At 55.6% G+C, this 18,428-nt stretch overlaps 1 protein-coding gene across 1 annotated transcript in view; it reads left to right on the top strand.

The window, feature by feature from the left end:
- Nucleotides 1-17,840, top strand: part of LOC105470977 (mucin 4, cell surface associated) — a 62,595-nt gene extending 44,755 nt beyond the window's left edge. The window contains 15 exon segments of the mRNA XM_071090544.1: nt 92-182; nt 967-1,134; nt 1,642-1,743; nt 2,120-2,350; nt 3,891-4,028; nt 5,816-5,997; nt 8,843-9,002; nt 10,062-10,241; nt 11,287-11,371; nt 13,078-13,131; nt 13,219-13,297; nt 13,300-13,426; nt 13,429-13,443; nt 15,623-15,785; nt 17,249-17,840. Of these exon segments, the coding sequence (XP_070946645.1) occupies nt 92-182; nt 967-1,134; nt 1,642-1,743; nt 2,120-2,350; nt 3,891-4,028; nt 5,816-5,997; nt 8,843-9,002; nt 10,062-10,241; nt 11,287-11,371; nt 13,078-13,131; nt 13,219-13,297; nt 13,300-13,426; nt 13,429-13,443; nt 15,623-15,785; nt 17,249-17,453 (1,980 nt within the window). The 3' untranslated portion in view covers nt 17,454-17,840.
- Nucleotides 17,841-18,428: the final 588 nt, after the last annotated feature.

The following is an 18,428-nucleotide window of genomic DNA, read 5'->3' as shown; positions in this document are numbered from 1 at the left end:
AGCTTCCAGCCCCGGGGGCTCTCCCAGCCGCTCTCCTGGGCGTCGGCTCCACCTGCGGGTCGGGCTCAGACTCCTTCCCATCTCCTTCCAGGTCCAATGGCTCCTTGAGCCTCATGATGGAATCCATGTCCTGCTGGATAACCAGACTGTGACATTTGAGCCTGGACATGGAGACGGCGGAGGTGGGCTGGGGAGCGCCTACCTCCGGGAGCAGCGAGCTGGGCGGGAAGCCGTGTTGCGGTGCAGGGCCGAGCGCATTGCGGTGCAGGGTCCAGTGTGTGGCGGTGCAGGGTCCAGTGTGTGGCGGTGCAGGGTCCAGGGCGTGGCCATGCAGGGCCCAGAGCGTTGCGGTGCAGGGTCCAGAGCGTTGCGGTGCAGGGTCCAGGGCGTGGCGGTGCAGGGTCCAGGGCGTGGCGGTGCAAGGCCAAGTGCGCGCAGCCTCTTTCCCCGGAGCGGGGCCTGCAGCTCGCCGGCCTCTTCTCCCGCCTCCAGTGCAGATTCCTCCAGGCTTCAGTCCCGGGGCAGGGGGAGGGGCAGGGGAGGGGGAGGGGCAGGGGCAGGGGAGGGGCAGGGGGAGGGGCAGGGGCAGGGGCAGGGGCAGGGGAGGGGCAGGGGGAGGGGAGGGGGAGGGGCAGGGGCAGGGGGAGAGGCAGGGGCAGGGGAGGGGCAGGGGAAGGGGAGGGGCAGGGGGAGGGGAGGGGGAGGGGCAGGGGCAGGGGGAGAGGCAGGGGCAGGGGAAGGGGCAGGGGAAGGGGAGGGGCAGGGGGAGGGGAGGGGGAGGGGCAGGGGCAGGGGGAGAGGCAGGGGCAGGGGAGGGGCAGGGGCAGGGGCAGGGGAGGGGCAGGGGCAGGGGCAGGGGGAGGGGGAGAGGGATGGGGAGGGCTGGTGCGGGCCGGGCAGGGCGCGGGTTCGGTGGGGGCCGCGGTGCCGACCTGGCTTCCTCTCCGCGCCCTCCCGATGCTCCAGGCCAGGAGACGGTCAACGCCACCGGAGTCCTCCTGAGCCGCAACGGCTCCGTGGTCTCTGCCAGCTTCGACGGCTGGGCCGCCGTCTCGGTGATCGCGCTCTCCGACATCCTCCACGCCTCCGCCAGCCTCCCGCCCGAGTACCAGAACCGCACGGAGGGGCTCCTGGGTGAGGGCGGCGCGCACCTGCCTCTGAGGCTCTACGGAGCCGGAGCTCGGACCCCCACGCCCGCGGGCCCGGGCAGCCCTGCTCGGCCTCCCTTTCTCCGCCTCCTTGGAGCAGAACCCTCGGGCACGGAGCGGGCCGGGAGCGGAGGGGCTTCTCCAGCCGCCACCGAGGCACCCTTTTTGGCCACCTCCCGCTCTAAGGGAGCATCAGGGGTGGGCTCCGGAGAGTCGGGGGCGGGGTCACAGCCATCCTTTGGCCCTTTCCTCTTGCCTCCCACATCCTCCCGCCCTCCTCCATGGCTGCCCGAGTTTCCTCCCACCTCTCCTGAAGGCAGCCGGGCAGGGTGTGAGGGCCCATCCTCCCGGCTCCCCTGGAGGCCTGACAGCAGGTGCGACGGCGGAGGCTGCCAGGCCCTGGCCTCTCCCCACTGCGTTCACTGGATGCTCCCCAGGAAGGGGACAGCTGTGTGCCCAGGGTGGCCAACCTCCCACTCTGACTGTCCCTCAGGAGTCTGGAATAACAATCCGGAGGACGACTTCAGGATGCCCAATGGCTCCACCGTCCCCCCAGGGAGCTCTGAGGAGATGCTTTTCCACTACGGAATGACCTGTGAGTCTGGGCAGGGTCTCGGGGCAGAAGGGGCAGGTAAGGAGAGCCAGTGTGTTTAGGTCGTCCCCCTCAGCCCTGTAGGAAGCAGACCTCCATCCTCCCTAAGGTCCGAGGAATCTGTGCCCCCCCTCGGCCCCCCAGGACTGTCCCCCCAGGACCAGTGCACCTGCCTTTCTCTAGCTGGAGGAGAGAATGGGGTAGGTCGAGCATCCTCTCTCACCGCAGCAGGCGTTTCCAGACTCAGAAGCTAGAAACCGCTGTCGCCCTGCACTCCCACCGCCCCGCTCCAGGCCACATAAAGTGAGGGGTAGGGGTGGACACAGAAGGAATAAGGCTGAGTGCCATGCCCGGTACCATCACGCTCTGTGTGTTACAGGGCAGATCAACGGGACAGGCCTCCTTGGCAAGAGGAATGACCAACTGCCTTCCAACTTCACCCCTGTTTTCTACTCACAACTGCAAAACAGCTCCTGGGCTGAAGATGTGATCTCCCGCTGTAATGGAGACAGCTCATGCATCTATGACACCCTGGCCCTGCGCAACGCAAGCATCGGACTTCACACGAGGGCCGTCAGCAAAACCTACAAGCAGGTGAACGCCACCCTCAGTAAGTGGCCTGAGCCCCTGGGAGGCCTTTTCAGAGCAGAAGCAGATGAGGAGCTGCCCTTCCCTGACCCTGCTTTACCCTGTGCATCTGCATTCACTGAACAGATTCTTTTGCTCCTGTTATTCCTCTGCTCAGACCCTCCAGTGGCTTCCCCCGCTCTCTCCATCCTAGCAGTGGCCTTTGGCCCGGTTCGGCTTCTCAGAGCTCTTCTAGTGCTGGACCCCTTCCCAGCTCCCTGCACTCCAGCCCGCTCAGTCTGCCCCCCGCCATTTCTCAGAGCTCTTCTCCTAGTGCTGGACCCCTTCCCAGCTCCCTGCACTCCATCCTACTGCTGGACCCCTTCCCACCTCCCTCCACTCCAGCCCCGCAGGCTCCTCTGTGTTCCTCAAACACACCAGGCATGTGCGCTCAGCTCCCAGGCTTCACACGTGCTGTTCTCTTGCCTGAATGCCTTTCCTTCCCTGGACAGCCACACGCTTGCCCCTCACCTCCTTTATGTCTTTATTCCAATTCCCCTCCTCAGCAAGGGCTCTCTTGGCCACCCTGTCTAAAATGGCACATTTACCCACACTTCCTGTTTGCCTTCCCTGCTTTATTTTTTTCTCCTTAGCATTTAAAATTACTCAACATATTTTATAATTTTCACAGGTATCTTTTTTATTATTCATTCATGACTGTATCCTCACTACCCAGAGCAATGCCAGCCACTTAGCTCAATAAATATTTGTTAAATGACAGATTGAATGGATGTGTGAACCAACTATGAAATGGAAATGGCAGGGCTCCGAGAAACAGCCCCGTGAAAAGGTTTCACTCCCTCTCTATTTCTGGACAAATGTGATGTGCGTTTCGATGTGACTCTCCAGGTTTTTTTCGTTTTCTTTCTTTTCTTTTTTTTTAAGATGGAGTTTCACTCTTGTTGCCCAGGCTGGAGTGCAGTGGCATGATCTCGGCTCACGGCAACCTCTGCCTCCCGGGTTCAAGCTATTCTCCTGCTTCAGCCTCCTGAGTAGCTGGGATTACAGGTGCCTGTCACTACGCCTGACTAATTTTTGTATTTTTAGTAGAGACGGGGTTTCACCATGTTGGTCAGGCTGGTCTTGAACTCCCGACCTCAGGTGATCTGCCGGCCTCGGCCTCCCAAAGTGCTGGGATTACAGGCATGAGACACCACGCCCGGCACCCTTCAGGTTTTCAGCCCTTTGCCGAAGGTACAACTCTGTAACGGTCTAAACAAATCTGCTCTCGAATTCGCTTTTTGTCATACCCAGCATAGCACCATGTTCAGGAAAGAATCCGAAAGGAGCTCTTTTTGAGGAGGCTGGGGGAGAGAGAGAGGCTAAAGATTTGGCTAGGTGGGCAGTACAGTCCCAGCCTGCTGTGCGTCAGTCGAGAGCGGGTACACAGAATAATTCCTTCTTCCAGAGGTGGGGCACAGTCCTGGGAATGCCTCACACATATTAGATTTGAGAAAGAGAGGAGGCTGATAAAGCAGGAGACTGCCCTCCCTCGGAACCCCCATCCCCTCTTTGTGTTTCAGATCAGTACCCGCCCTCCATCAATGGTGGTTGTGTGGTTGAAGCCTACAAGGGGCAGACCACGCTGATTCAGTACACCAGCAATGCTGAGGATGCCACCTTCACGCTCAGAGACAACTGGACTGACTTTAAGCTCTTTGGTAAGAATGTTTGGCTGGGGAGAGTGGGGAGGTGGGTAGGGATGAGGTCAGAGTCAAACTTTGGGAAATTTTGCATCGCTATACCCAGCAAAACTTGCCGTCACTCTTTCATTTGAATATCCAGGACCGGCATTTCTGAGGAACGATACGTATAACTCAAATAGGTGCCCCCAGTAAGTAGTAGTGACAGGCTTATGGTGATTTGGTCAGATAGGTAGAGTGAATCTGGACACATAGAACTGATTCACGGCTGGGCGCGATGGCTCAGGCCTGTCATCCCAGCACTTTGGGAGGCCGACGCGGGTGGATCATCTGAGGTCAGGAGTTTAAGACCAGCCTGGCCAACACGGTGAAACCCCATCTCTACTAAAAAAACAAAAAAATAGCCAGGCATGGTGGCGGGTGCCTGTAATCCCAGCTCTTCGGGAGACTGAGGCAGAAGAATCGCTTGAACCTAGGAGGCAGATGTTGCAGTGAACTGAGATCGCGTCACTGCACTCCAGCCTGGGCAATAGAGCGAGACTCCATCTCAAAAAAAAAAAAAAAAACTGACTCAAAGATCATTTAATCTCAATCTGATCATATGCAGTCATCTTTAATCATTATGCATTCACCAAAGTATTAGAATAATCAAGTGCAACATTTAAAATGACCAATTTACAACATTTTTATATCTATTAAAGGAAGGATCTAATGTAGGACAAGACTTAAAGAAATATAAAAAATACTTTCATTTGGTACCTTTCTTGCTCTTTTTATGTCTGGTAACCGTGTTTACCTAGCTGTGTCTCTCCTTGTCTGATTTCCTGGGCTAGGACCCAGTAACGTACCATCGTTTCCTCTCCATAAAGGTGTTAGAGACCCTGAGCCCTGCATCCACGATCAGGGCCAAAGGGTCCCAGCACAAGGGATGCCGCTGCCTGTTGCCAGCACTAATTCTGTGGGTGACTGTTCTTGGCTAAACCAAAGCCCCAGGGGGCATATCTGCATTTCTTTGCCTCTCTGTCTGACGTTCTTTCTCTCCGTGTGCCAGAAGGGACTGCTTTGCCCACATCCCTTTTGCCTCACATGCGTCCTCCCAAGTGTGAGACAATTGTGCCCCACGTGCGTCCTTCCAGGTGCAAGACAACGGCGTTGGGAGATTTTATTCTCCACGGGCTCCATCCCTGGAGGACTATGGTCTGGAAATTGCGTTCGTCTGTTCTCTGTCACTTCCTTTCAATCTGCTGTTCTAGGCTTTCCTATTTTCTTGAAAAGTGTGAGTTGGATCAGAAGATGTGTAGCAGTGTTTCACTACAGTGTGGTGTCTGAAGGGGGTGTTGGGAAAGGTCCAGGAAGTGGGGGGTGGGTGAGAAATCAGGGCAAAGGATGGGGCTGCTGTGAGAATGAAGCTGGTTTGGCTGGCAGCATAGCCTGGGGAGGTGCCTGGAGGATCCTGGCGTTGATCCTCCATCCCCCAGGATGTGCCATCCTGGTGCAAGCCCAGCGAGGGCTGCCCTTTGGGGTTTCTTCAGTGGGAAACTGCTTTTCCCTCTGTGGTGTCCCCCGTTACAATCAGTATGTTGGACTGGTGCCACCTCCTTCCAGCTGGGAGCGTGACCAGGATCACCCGATACCAGCCTTGCTCAGAGGAAATCACCAATGAGATTTGTCTGGGGAGTGGGGAGGTGGCCTGAGATGGGTGGGAGAAGCCCCGCATCAGCAATCAGGGTGTTGGATGAGGATGCATCAGACCACAGAGCTGAGGAGTCTCCCGGCTCTCAACGTTCTCATCTTCCCCGGGGCAGAGAATGGGACGTTGCTATGGACACCCAAGTCATTGGAGCCATTCACTCTGGAGATTCTAGCGAGAAGTGCCAAGATTGGCTTGGCATCTGCACTCCAGCCCAGGACTGTGGTCTGCCATTGCAATGCAGAGAGCCAGTGTTTGTACAACCAGACCAGCAGGGTGGGCAACTCCTCCCTGGAGGTGAGTGTTGGGAGGCAGGTGAGGAGTTTCTGTGCCGAGGGGAGAGGAAACGGGAGTGGAACAGATGCTGTGATTCTGCCTCTGCTGGGTGTGTTGGTGTTGGGAGATGGGTGGAGCAGATTCCAGTCTCAGGCCATAAACTCACGTGGGAAGAAAGAGAACTTTCTGGCCGGGTGCAGGGGCTCATGCCTTTAATCCCAGCACTTTTGGAGGCTGAGGCAGGCGCATCACAAGGTCAGGAGATCGAGACCATCCTGACCAACATGGTGGAACCCCATCTCTACTAAAAATACAAAAATCAGCTGGGTGTGGTGGCGGGCGCCTGTAGTCCCAGCTACTTGGGAGGCTGAGGCAGGAGAATCACTTGAACGCGAGAGGCAGAGGTTACAGTGAGCCAAGATTGCGCCACTGCACTCCAGCCTGGGCAACAGAGTGAGACTCCATCCAAAAAGAAAGAATGAAAAGAAAGAAAAGAAAGAAGGAAGGAAAAAAAGGAAAGGAGAGACAGAAAGAAAAGAAAGAAAGAGAAAGAAGGAAGGAAGGAAGGAAGGAAAGAGAAAGAAAGGGGAAGGAAGGAAAAGAAAGAGAAAGAAAGAAAGAAACTTTATTGGAGAAAAAGAAAGAAGAAGGAAGGAAGGAAAGAAAGGGGAAGGAAGGGAAAGAAAGAGAGAAAAAGGAAGAGAGAAAGAAAAGAAAAGAAAGAGAAAGAAAGAAACTTGATTGCTTATAGTTCAACTGGACTTTTCTCTCCCACCTCCCCTCTGCCAGGTTGGCAGGAAGCCTCCACCTCAGTCTTTCTCACAGTGCCCAATGGTTTCCAGTTCCACAGCTCTGTGGCAAAGCTCAGCAGAGGGCCCTGCGGTGTGGGGTGGAAGGTGGTCATGGGGTCCCTGGGCATGAGTCCACACAGGTTTCCATCCCAGCTCTGCCCCACTTCCCCTTCAGACCCAGGGAGAGGCTCTGCTGCTTCTGTGCCTTGCTCAGACATAGGACACCTTTTACGAGGCCGCTTATGGTCCTGTCTGCCTAGAAGCACCCCACAGCCATTTCTCCCTAGGATGTCATCATCACGGTGCTGGGAAGAGAGCTGCTGGTCGCTCTATCTTGACACCTCCAAGCCCCTTTGCTTTCTCTTTTACTGTCTCCCTCTGGCTAAAAGAAACATCTTTTTCAGTTTGGAGAAATTACTTTTCCATGTTTCTAGCCAAGATACTTGGCCTAATTCCACGACTCTTGTCCTATCTGCTTTTTAATTTTTATTTTTGGTTGTAAAGGAAGAGCCAGAAAGTGTTTATCTGGCAACACAAAACCACCTCCTTCACCCTTTACACACACACACACGCACACACACATGCACACATGCACACACACACAGACACATACACATACACATCCTTCTGAAGCATGAGCAGAGAATGGGGACTTGAAAGGGATAGAGGTAGTGATGGTTGGTGGGGTGGGGGGTAGAAAAGGATAAAATACACAATGGGAAAAAGACAGATTAAAATCAATCTACTATTCTGGAGCTGCCCCGAGTTGCTTCAGTAAGGAAGTTAGAAAGGGGAGTGCAGGGAGCGTGGGGAGATATTGGAGCCACAGCCTTTGCTGGGCTGTTGTTCTGGTTGCTGTGTTTTCTCAGTACTTAGCAGGGAGGTTCCGTCTTCTTGGTTTGGGGGTCAGCAAGGGAGGTCAAAATGTCAGCTTATATGAAATCCAGTTTGCAGGCCACATAGAAGCCTGAGGCAGGTGGATTGCTTGGGCTCAGGACTTCGAGACCAGCCTGGGCAATATGTGAAGACGCTGTCTCCAATAAAAATCAAAAAATTAGCTGGGCATGGTGGCATATGCCTGTGATCCCAGCTATTTGGGAGGCTGAGGCACAAGAATTGCTTTAACTCAGGAGGGGGACATTGCAGTGAGCCGAGATCGAGACATTACACTGCAGCCTGGAAAACAGAACGAGACTGTCTCATAAAAAAAAGAAAAAGAAAAATACAAAAATTAGTGGGCATGGTAGTACATGCCTATAGTCCCAGCTCCTCAGGAGGCTGAGGTGGGAGGATGGCTTGAACCTGGGAGGTGGAGTTTGCAGTGAGCCGAGATCAAGACACTGCACTCCAGCCTGGGTGACATAGTGCGACCCTGTCTCAAAATAAATAAATAAGGAATCCAGTTTTCAAGCAATAGTACATACACACATACATGATACATACATTGATACATACATACATGATACACATACATGGATATATACATACATTGATACATACATGGATACATACATACATACATGGATACATGCATACATACATGATACATACATACATTGATACATGCATATGATACGTACATGCATGGATACATACACACATGGATACATACATACATGATACATACATTGATACATATGTGGATATATACGTGCATGGATATATACACACATGATACATATATACATACATGGATACATACATAGATACATGGATACATTCATTCATTCATTAATGCTTCAATCATTCACGCATCCCCCGTCTTACTCTAGAAAGGATTTCAGGCAAAGAGCTAGAGTGTGAGAGGGAAGAGGCTGAGATCCTGGTGCAGGGCCAGGCAAGGAGTCGGAGTAAATAATGAACCAGGGAGGCCAAATGGGCAGGACTACCGTGTGGCTTTAGGGCCTTGCAGCCCCAGGGCCTGGTCAAGAAGATACTCACCAGGTGCTGGTGGAGCTGAGACATGACTCAGGCAGGGTCCACGGGTTCCCAGGCCAAAGGGGTCAGTCAGAGACAGCCAGAAGCCCTTACCAGTTTGGTCTCCTGGCCGCCCGTGATCAGCAACCTTCCTCCAGATGGCCGGCTGCAAGTGTGATGGGGGCACCTTTGGCCGCTACTGCGAGCACTCCAAGGACGCCTGTGAGGAGCTGTGCTTCCCGAGTGTCCGCTGCATTCCTGGGAAGGGCTGCGAGCCCTGCCCTCCACACCTGACTGGGGATGGACGGCACTGTGCTGGTGAGCCGGGAACAGGGCCTGGAGGAGGGATTTCTGGGAGCAGCTCACAGCTCAAGGGTGTGGACAGCCAAAGGCAAACTATTTCTCTCCCTTCTCCGGCAAGCCTTTAGAATGCACAATCTAGGTAGGTAATCTAGGCAGGTACGGGAAATCTAGGCAGGTATGGGAAATCTAGGCAGGTACGGGAAATCTAGGCAGGTACGGGAAATCTAGGCAGGTATGGGAAATCTAGGCAGGTATGGGAAATCTAGGTAGGCCTGGAAAGGGGGTGGCAGATGGTGTGGTGCTGAAGGAGAAGAGGTTGTACAGGCATAGGGGAGGGGACGGGGCTAAGCATCCCTGAGGCATTGATGGGGGAAACCCTGGGCAAAAGACTGAAGATGGTCTGCCCAGGGGAGGAGACTTCAGCAGCGGCCAGGGAACCGGGCAAGCTGGCTCCTCGGGCTCCCTGGGGGTCTTCAGAGACACGAGGCCCAGGATCTCTACATCTCACAAGTCAGGACGTTTGGAGGGGCTGGCGTGGGGATCCGGCAGCAAAGGTGCCTGATTTTCCCTTTGAGTCCTCCCAGCCACCTGTTCCTCCCGCTCTGAGCCATCAGAGTCTGATGAGGGAGATCACAGCAAGGCCTTTACCAAGCCCCCTTAGGCACCCAAATAAAATCTAGAGGTCACTGTGCCTTCAGAGCCGAGGCCAGAGTGGGTAGAACCACAGATTTTATAAACGCAGAAGAGGAGACGGAAGTGAGAGGCGAGGGCGTGAGGAAAGCCGGCTGGGGGCCCCTCCTCTGCCAGCCTTCAGGGTCCTTTCTGAAGCAGAAGGCCTGAGAAACACTCCAGTCCCTCTCTAGAAGTGGAAGAATACCTGCCTGGTCGAGGAAAGGGGTTGCCTTGCAGAGAAACGCCTGGAAAAGGGGGGAAGGATGGTTTGGGGTTCTGAGTGGCCCACAGCAGAACACTGGGGGAAAGAAAGCAGGCCTGTCCCAGAGCGGGTTTCCACGGGCTGGGCTCTCCCTCCGCTGCCCCAGTGCGCTGCTGCTGACCTCCCTGCTCACTCTGCAGCTCTGGGGAGCTCTCTCCTGTGTCGGAACCAGTCCTGCCCTGTGAATTACTGCTACAATCAAGGCCGCTGCTACATCTCCCAGACTCTGGGCTGCCAGCCCACGTGCACCTGCCCCCCGGCCTTCACCGATAGCCTCTGCTTCCTGGCTGGGAACAACTTCAGTCCAACTGTCCACCTAGGTACCGCCCTCTCACCCCCACGCTCCACCCAGGCCCCGCCCTCTCACCTCCACACTCTACCCAGGCCCCGCCCTCTCACCCCCACGCTCCACCCAGGCCCCGCCTTCTCACCCTGGCACTCCACCCAGGCCCCGCCCTCTCACCCCCACACTCCACCCAGGCCCCGCCCTCTCACCCCGGCACTCCACCCAGGCCCCACCCTCTCACCCCCACGCTCCACCCAGGCCCCGCCCTCTCACCCCCACGCTCCACCCAGGCCCCACCCTCTCAACCGCCACGCTCCACCCAGGCCCCGCCTTCTCACCCTGGCACTCCACCCAGGCCCCGCCCTCTCACCCCCATACTCCACCCAGGCCCCGCCCTCTCACCCCGGCACTCCACCCAGGCCCCACCCTCTCACCCCCACGCTCCACCCAGGCCCCGCCCTCTCACCCCCACGCTCCACCCAGGCCCCGCCCTCTCACCTCCACACTCTACCCAGGCCCCGCCCTCTCAACTCCCACACTCCACCCAGGCCCCGCCCTCTCACCCTCGCACCCCATCCAGGCCCCGCCCTCTCACCCTCGCACCCCAGCCAGGCTCCGCCTTCTTACCCCTGCACCCCACCCAGGCTCCGCCCTCTTACCCCTGCGCCCCACCCGGGCCCCGCCCTCTCACCTCCACACTCCTCCCACCTTTGGGGAATGGGATATGATAATGGGATGGGGAAGCTCTGGGGTCACAGGACAGCTCCGGATTTCTCTGGGATGGTGTAAGGTGCGGGCTGTAGGAGCTGGCGAGGGCAGCTGTCACAGCAAGGACCACGGGGCTGTGTGGCCTGTGGAGGAAGGGCGGAGGCAGAGACTTCACAGCTGGCTCAGTGAGATGAGCGGCCGGAGGCCCGGGGCATAGTGGAGTGAGCGCTAGGGTGAGGGCCACTTCTCCGGTGTCTTCAGTGACCTGTCACTGTGGAATGGAGCCGTTGCCCTGGGCTGGCCCGACGGACTTCTTGGGTAAGTCTGGGTAAACCGTGGGGTGATGATACATTTGCTTCTCCCATCTCCAGAACCTCCCTTAAGAGTCATCCAGCTCTTGCTCAGTGAAGAGGAAAATGCCTCCATGGCAGAGGTCAACGCCTCGGTCAGTGCTGCAGGCCGTGCTCCGGGTGGGAGGGGACGCTTGGCGGGTTCAGGCGAGGGCGGAACCATCCCTGTGCGGCCTTCATCTTGTCATCCATCTGGATTCAATTGCCAGAGAAGGCCGGAGCCTGTTGCCCCATGGGAGGTGCAGGGCATTAGGAAGTGAGGAAGGCCGGGGACAGAAACCTCAGCTCACCACAAGCAGAGGCCAGGGTGCCAAGTCACCCCAGCCGAGACCTCTAAGCATCTCGGGTATGACCTGGAAGAAACCAAAGGACGTTTCACCTCCAGGGAGTCTTCCCTGACTTCCCAGAGGGAACTGGGTGCTCCCTGCTCTTGGCTTCCATGCCATACCCCAATCACAGGCAAAGTTGCACAACTGCCGAGTGTTTGAGGCTCTAGCATCCTGCACACCCAGAATCAAAACCTCTGCGCTGCCCCTCACTAGAGCAGGTATGTTAATTACACACATTATGTAACAGGTCATCTGTAAACACAGGGACAAGCATAGCACCTGAGTCAACAGGCTGTCTCACCGTTTAAATGATGTGCGTCAAGCATTTAGTACGGTGCCCGACACGCAAGTATTCAAACATTGTAATTGCTATTATTACTACTGCACACATAGCACTCCACACTCCCCACTCCCCACTTCCCACTCCCCACTCCACACTCCCCACTTCCCACTCCCCACTCCCACTCCCTACTTTCCACTCCCCACTCCCCACTCCACACTCCATACTCCACATTCCCCACTCCCTACTTCCCACTCCCCACTCCACACTCCATACTCCACATTCCCCACTCCCTACTTCCCACACCCCACTTCACACTCCCCACTCCCCACTCCCCACTCCCCACTTCCCATTCCCCACTCCCACTCCCTACTTTCCACTCCCCACTCCCCACTCCACACTCCATACTCCACATTCCCCACTCCCTACTTCCCACTCCCCACTCCACACTCCCCACTCCCTACTTCCCACTCCCCACTCCACACTCCCCACTCCCTACTTCCCACTCCCCACTCCCCACTCCCTACTTCCCACTCCCTACTTCCCACTCCCCACTCCCCACTCCACAATCCCCATACTCCCCACTCCCTACTTCCCACTCCCCACTCCATACTCCCCACTCCACACTCCCCACTCCCCGCTCCCTGCTCCCCACTCACACTCCCACTCCCTGCTCCCACTCCACACTCCCTACTTCCCACTCCCCACTCCACGTGGTAAAATCTGTTGACATTTGTCACCTGCACCAGACTATGCACTCTTTGAGTTTAGACTCCACCTAAGTCACCTTGACACCCACAGCCCCTGACCACCTCCTAGGTCTACTTAACCCATGTTCAGTATACTGTGGAGGGGTCATGAGTCATGCATCAGAGGCGAGGCTGAGGAGGGGGACAGAATGGAAAACCCTTCACTCACAACAAACATTATTAAGCAAGGACCCGCGACAGTCACTGGGCTAGGTTAGAGTGCGAGGATGCAGAGACGGTGAGGAATGTGCTGGGGTCCTGGGGCTCCCGTTCCAGGAGGAAACAGGGATGAATACACCCATCAAGGTGGGAGGGGGTCTCCCCTGGGGCTCCTGTTCCAGGAGGAGAAACAGGGATTAATACACCCCATCAAGGTGGGAGGGGATCTCCCCTCTGGATGGGGCCTCACCCCCACCTGCCCATCCCCCATCCTCTGTCCTAGGTGGCATAACATACTGGGGACCCTGGACATGCGGGCCTTTCTCCGCAACAGCCAAGTGAACCGAATGTAAGTGGACTGTGTCCCCCTGAGCCCCCAGGTCCTCTTCCTCATCCCCCGCTCCCTGGCCCCCCTCACCGTCACCCTCCCACACAGCAATTCCCCAGCACCTGCCTCGGGAAGCCCCATTCAACACTGGATGGTCATCTCGGAGTTCCAGTACCCGCCCTTGGGGCCCCCGTCATCGACTTCCTGAACAACCAGCTGCTGGCTGCGGTAGTGGAGGCGTTCTTCTACCAGGTTCCACGGAGGAGGGAGGAGTCCAGGAACCACGTGGTCTTCCAGCCCATCTCCAGGGAAGACGTGTGGATGTGACAGCCCGTGAGTCCATCCATTCCAGGGACAATGTGGGGGTCACTGCAGGGGGCGGGTAAACGGAGGTGCTTCCGCCCACACAAACAAGTTAGTTGAGTTTTTTCTGTTTGCTTGGTTTTGAGAGAAAACGTGAACATTTTATCCAGCTTCCTTTTAGATTCAAGAGCAGGAGCAGCCAGCACTGCTAAGGCAGGTCCCATGTATGCAGCTTCACAGAGCAAGTACTCAGCCAGGGCCTTGCTGACTGTGGCCGCTAATAAAACAGCAGCAATTTATTTTCATAACATTGCTAATAGTTTTCTTAAGATGCCATTGCACTTAAACATACACAAGGACACCCCCATCATGTCTGTCCTCCAGCTGCAGGCTATTAAGCTGGAGACTGGAGACTGGCCAGGGACAGAGGCAACTCTTCCCTGAAATGATGTGACCCTGTGCAAACCACCTTCCCCAGGCCCAGGCCAGGCCTCAACACCCCCCAGCACCTTCTCCAGGCCCAGGCCAGGCCTCAACACCCCCCAGCACCTTCCCCAGGCCAGGCCTCAACACCCCTCAGCACCTTCCCCAGGCGAGGCCTCAACACCCCCAAGCACCTTCCCCAGCCAGGCCAGCAGGCCTCAACACCCCCCAGCACCTTCCCCAGGCCAGGCCCTCAACACCCCTAAGCACCTTCCCCAGGCCAGGCCAGGCCCTCAACACCCCCCAGCACCTTCCCCAGGCAGGCCTCAACGCTCCTCAGCACCTTCCCCAGGCGAGGCCTCAACAACCCCCAAGCACCTTCCCCAAGCCAGGCCAGGCCTCAACACCCCCCAGCACCTTCCCCAGGCCAGGCCTCAACACCCCTCCAAGCACCTTCCCCCAAGCCAGGCCAGGCCCTCAACACCCCCAAGCACCTTCCCCCAGGGCCAGGCCAGGCTCTCAGCACCCCTGAGCACCCTTCGCCAGGCCAGGCCAGGCCTCAGCACCCCCGTAGCACCTTCCCCAGGCCAGGCCTCAGCACACCCCCATCTGAAAATGAGATGAGATTTCTGAGCCCCCTTTCAGTGCTGACAGCCCCTGGTTCTCCTGGAACAGGTGTAAGTTGGCAAGCTTGTCAGAGTAACAAACGAATAACACATCCTATTTCTGTATAGGGCAGAGAATAGGGCAGTGGCCACCCCAAACACAACAGAAAGTGCTGTTTTACTTGGGTCTGGGACCAAGCAAGAGCTTCTCCTAGAATGCAGGCTAAGCCTGCTCTCTCCTGGAGCAGTGGGTGAAATCCCTCAGAACTACTGTATGTTGGGGAGTTGGGGTAGGAGGCCCAGGGAGGCAAACCCTGACTATGCAATTAAGGAAAACCTATAATTTTTATTATACAAGTATCCTATGTTTATTGCAGAAACTTTAGGAAACACAAATTTAACAAAAAGAAAAGAGGAAAAAAACCCTGTAATCCCAATCCCCAGAGAGACAACAATATTTTGTACATATCCTTCTGAACTTTCATTTATGCCTAAGAACTTCACACATCGATTTTTTATTGAAGGATCAAATCATTCCTAATGTTTGATAACCTCCTCGTTAAACATTTGTGAACAGATTGTCTCATATATTGTATCCATATTCCCATTTGACATATTATAATGGTAGGTTTGAATATAGTGTCATATTTTAAAATACATTAGAATAATCATTTCCATTTTTTGAGTGCTTACTGTGTGTCAGGCAGTGTACTGAGTACTGTGGACATATTACCTCATTTAAATCTCACAGCAGCATAAGTGCTATTATGATCATTTCCTTTTAAAGATAAGGAAACTGACACTGAAAGAGTTAAGGAATGTTCCCTGAATTACACATCTAGTTACTAGTAGAGTTTCAGTTTCAACCCAGGTCTGGCCACCTTCAAAGCATACGCTCTTTAGGAAAGCATTTTCCATAGAAAACTTTTTCCATAGGAAACTTTTTCCATAGGAACTGTCATCCCTTGGTAAGGATGTGCAGTTTATTTAACCCGACCCCACTTCTGAAACGTTGTTACTATTATCCACCACGCTGATCTGAATATGCAGGGGCATATGTATCTGTGCATCTCTCTAATTACTTCTCAGGAGAAACACCTGAAAAAGAATTCGTGGTTGAAAAGGTATTGATTTAGTGTTCATCAGTTGCTTTCTGTGTTAATCTATGTCCTTCCCGACAGTGAACGTGAGCACGCTGAAGGCTTACTTCAAATGCAATGGCTACAAGGGCTATGACCTGGTCTATAGCCCCCAGAGCGGCTTCACCTGCGTGTCCCCGTGCAGTAGAGGCTACTGTGACCATGGAGGCCAGTGCCAGCACCTGCCCAGTGGGCCCCGCTGCAGGTGCATAGGGCTGCGGCCAGGAGGTGGATGACAGTGCTGGGGAACCCAAGCTGGGCAAGACACCGCAAGGGGTCCAGAAATTAGGATGGCTCCCTTTGTAACGAGAAAGATCGGAGACCTGGGAAGAGGGGACAGTGGGAAGGGAGAGTTGTGAGTGCCTGCTCTGTGTGGAGAATATATTACAAACTCTGAAACCCAAAGGAGCCACAGGGGGTATTGAAACCATTTCGAAGATGAGAAAACTGCAGCTTAAAGATGACCAGGAACTTGCCCGGGGAGCCAGTAGGTTAAGCAGCAGGGCATGGTTTCCAAAGCCAAACATTTTTTATTTTTTGAGATGGAGTGTCATTCCGTCGCCCAGGCTGGAGTGCAGTGGCGTGATCTCGACTCACTGCAACCTCCACCTCCCGGGTTCACGCCATTCTCCTGCCTCAGCCTCCCGAGTAGCTGTGACTACAGACGCGCACCACCACACCCAGCTGATTTTTGTATTTTTAGTAGAAACAAGGTTTCGCCATGTTGGCCAGGCTGGTCTCAAACTCCTGACCTCAGGTGATCCGCCCACCTCAGCCTCCCAAAGTGCTGAGATTACAGGCGTGAGGCCCAAAGTCAAACCCTCCCACCTGATCTGGCTGCTGCTTCCCTGCTGTCTCCTTGTGGGGAAGGAACCTGCAGTCCTGTGTCTACACGGGAGGCGCCTTTGCCCCTGCCCTCACCAGCAGTCCCGGGGTTCCGCTGGTGAACAGCGCAGGAAGCCGCGGCGCACGCAGGCCTGGTCTCCGCGCCCTCCGCCAGCTGCAGTTCCAGATCCGCCGAAGAAGGGGGTGGGCGGAGCGGGGGCGGGGCCCAGCTCTCCGGGCGGGGCGGGGCCGGGGCGGGGCTGTGACTGCGCATGCCCACTTGTGGCCAGTCGGCATCCCCGCTGCCCAGGCACAGCTGACTGCACGCGCAGCTGAATTCACTCCACGTTTTTGTTTTTGTTTTTGAGACGGGGTCTCTCTGTCCCCCAGGCTGGAGTGCAGTGTTGCAATCTCGGCTCACTGCAAGCTCCGCCTCCCGGGTTCAAGCGATTCTGCCTCAGCCTCCCGAGTAGCTGGGACTACAGGTGCGCGCCACCACGCCTGGCTAATTTTTGTATTTTTAGTAGAGATGGGGTTTTACCGTGTTGGCCAGTCTGGTCTTGAACTCCTGATCTCAAGTGATCCGCCCGCCTCAGCCTTTCAGAGTGCTGGGATTCCAGGCGTGAGCCACCAGGCCCGGCCCAGGCCCATGTTTTAAAGCCCACAGCTGCCTCTTGGCCCAGTGGCCTCACTTCAGAACGGCCTCAGGGCTGACTCAGCCTTTCTCTCCGGAGAGTGGGGCAAGCCCAGCCTCTCCTAGAGAACATCTTCCCCAGCGGAAGAGGCGGGGCTTGGGAGGCTGAGCTCCCGCCTCTGACACGCTGTCTCTCTCTCGGTCCCCAGCTGTGTGTCCTTCTCCATCTACACGGCCTGGGGAGAGCACTGTGAGCACCTGAGCATGAAACTCGACGTGTTCTTCGGGATCTTCTTTGGGTCCCTGGGCGGCCTCTTGCTGCTGGGGGTCGGGGTGCTCGTGGTCCTGCGCTTCTGGAATTGCTCCAGGACCAGCTTCTCCTATCTCCTGCACTCAGCTGAGGCCTCGCCTTGAAGGGACAGCTGTGGTCTAGGCTACCTCAAGACCCACCCCATCCTCACCGCACACTTAAGGCGCCATTGCTTTTGGGAGACTGGAAAAGGGAAGGTGACTGAAGGCTGTCAGGATTCTACAAGGGGAGTGAATACTGGGACTCAAGACAAGACTATGCCTTATCCATAGGCTCAGGTGCACAGGGGGAGGCCATAATGACAAGCGTGGAGGGGTCCTCACGCAGACACCCCCACAGAAGGACACTGGCCTGTGCACGCGTGCGTGCACATACACACACACACACCAGAGTTCATAATGCAGTGATGGCCCTAAGTTAAGCAAAATATTTCTACACACAAAACTCTCTGGTTTACTTCGAATTAAAGTCTATTTAATAAAGCTGTCTAACTTTTTGTGTCTTCAAAACCAGAGATTCTATTCCTGATTTTCTTCTGGTGGCCGAAGGGCTGGGCACAGGCTTCTCCCAACCATCCAAGGGCACAGTGTGTGGAGGTTAAGTGTTGGGCAGGCGGTGGAGCAGTGGGGCAGCTGGATCCAGTCCTAATCAGCCCGGTCACCCATGCTGGAAATCCTCAGTTGCTCCACCCTAACCTTGCTTCAGGCTCCACATCATCTTCTTCTTCCCCCACCCCAGCACAGGCCAAAGCTTCCCCTCTAAGGAGGAGGGCGAAAGAGATACCCCAAGATGGAGTGCCCCAGACTCTCTCCCAGGACCCCTCCCCACCTGCCTGTCCATCAATTTCACAAAGTCATGAAAGGATCAATGTACAGTGTGTTTTCCTGTCTGGTGGCTGTCCCCACCGCCTGTGTTTCATGGAAGAGGGATTAAACCATTTCAGCTCCCTTTCCAGGAACCAACTCAAGAAACATGCCACCACCCCACCCTTAGATCTGGAGGACCCGATCCCTAATACCTTCTCTGTCCTTTCCTGGACCCCAGATGGAGTCTTCTGAGGTTCTCCATCCCACAGCCCT

The sequence above is a fragment of the Macaca nemestrina genome, chromosome 2, assembly GCF_043159975.1.
Source record: "Macaca nemestrina isolate mMacNem1 chromosome 2, mMacNem.hap1, whole genome shotgun sequence".
Lineage (NCBI taxonomy): Eukaryota > Metazoa > Chordata > Mammalia > Primates > Cercopithecidae > Macaca > Macaca nemestrina.
The sequence above is the reverse complement of the archived record's forward strand: the minus strand, read 5'-3'. Positions and strand labels throughout refer to the sequence as shown.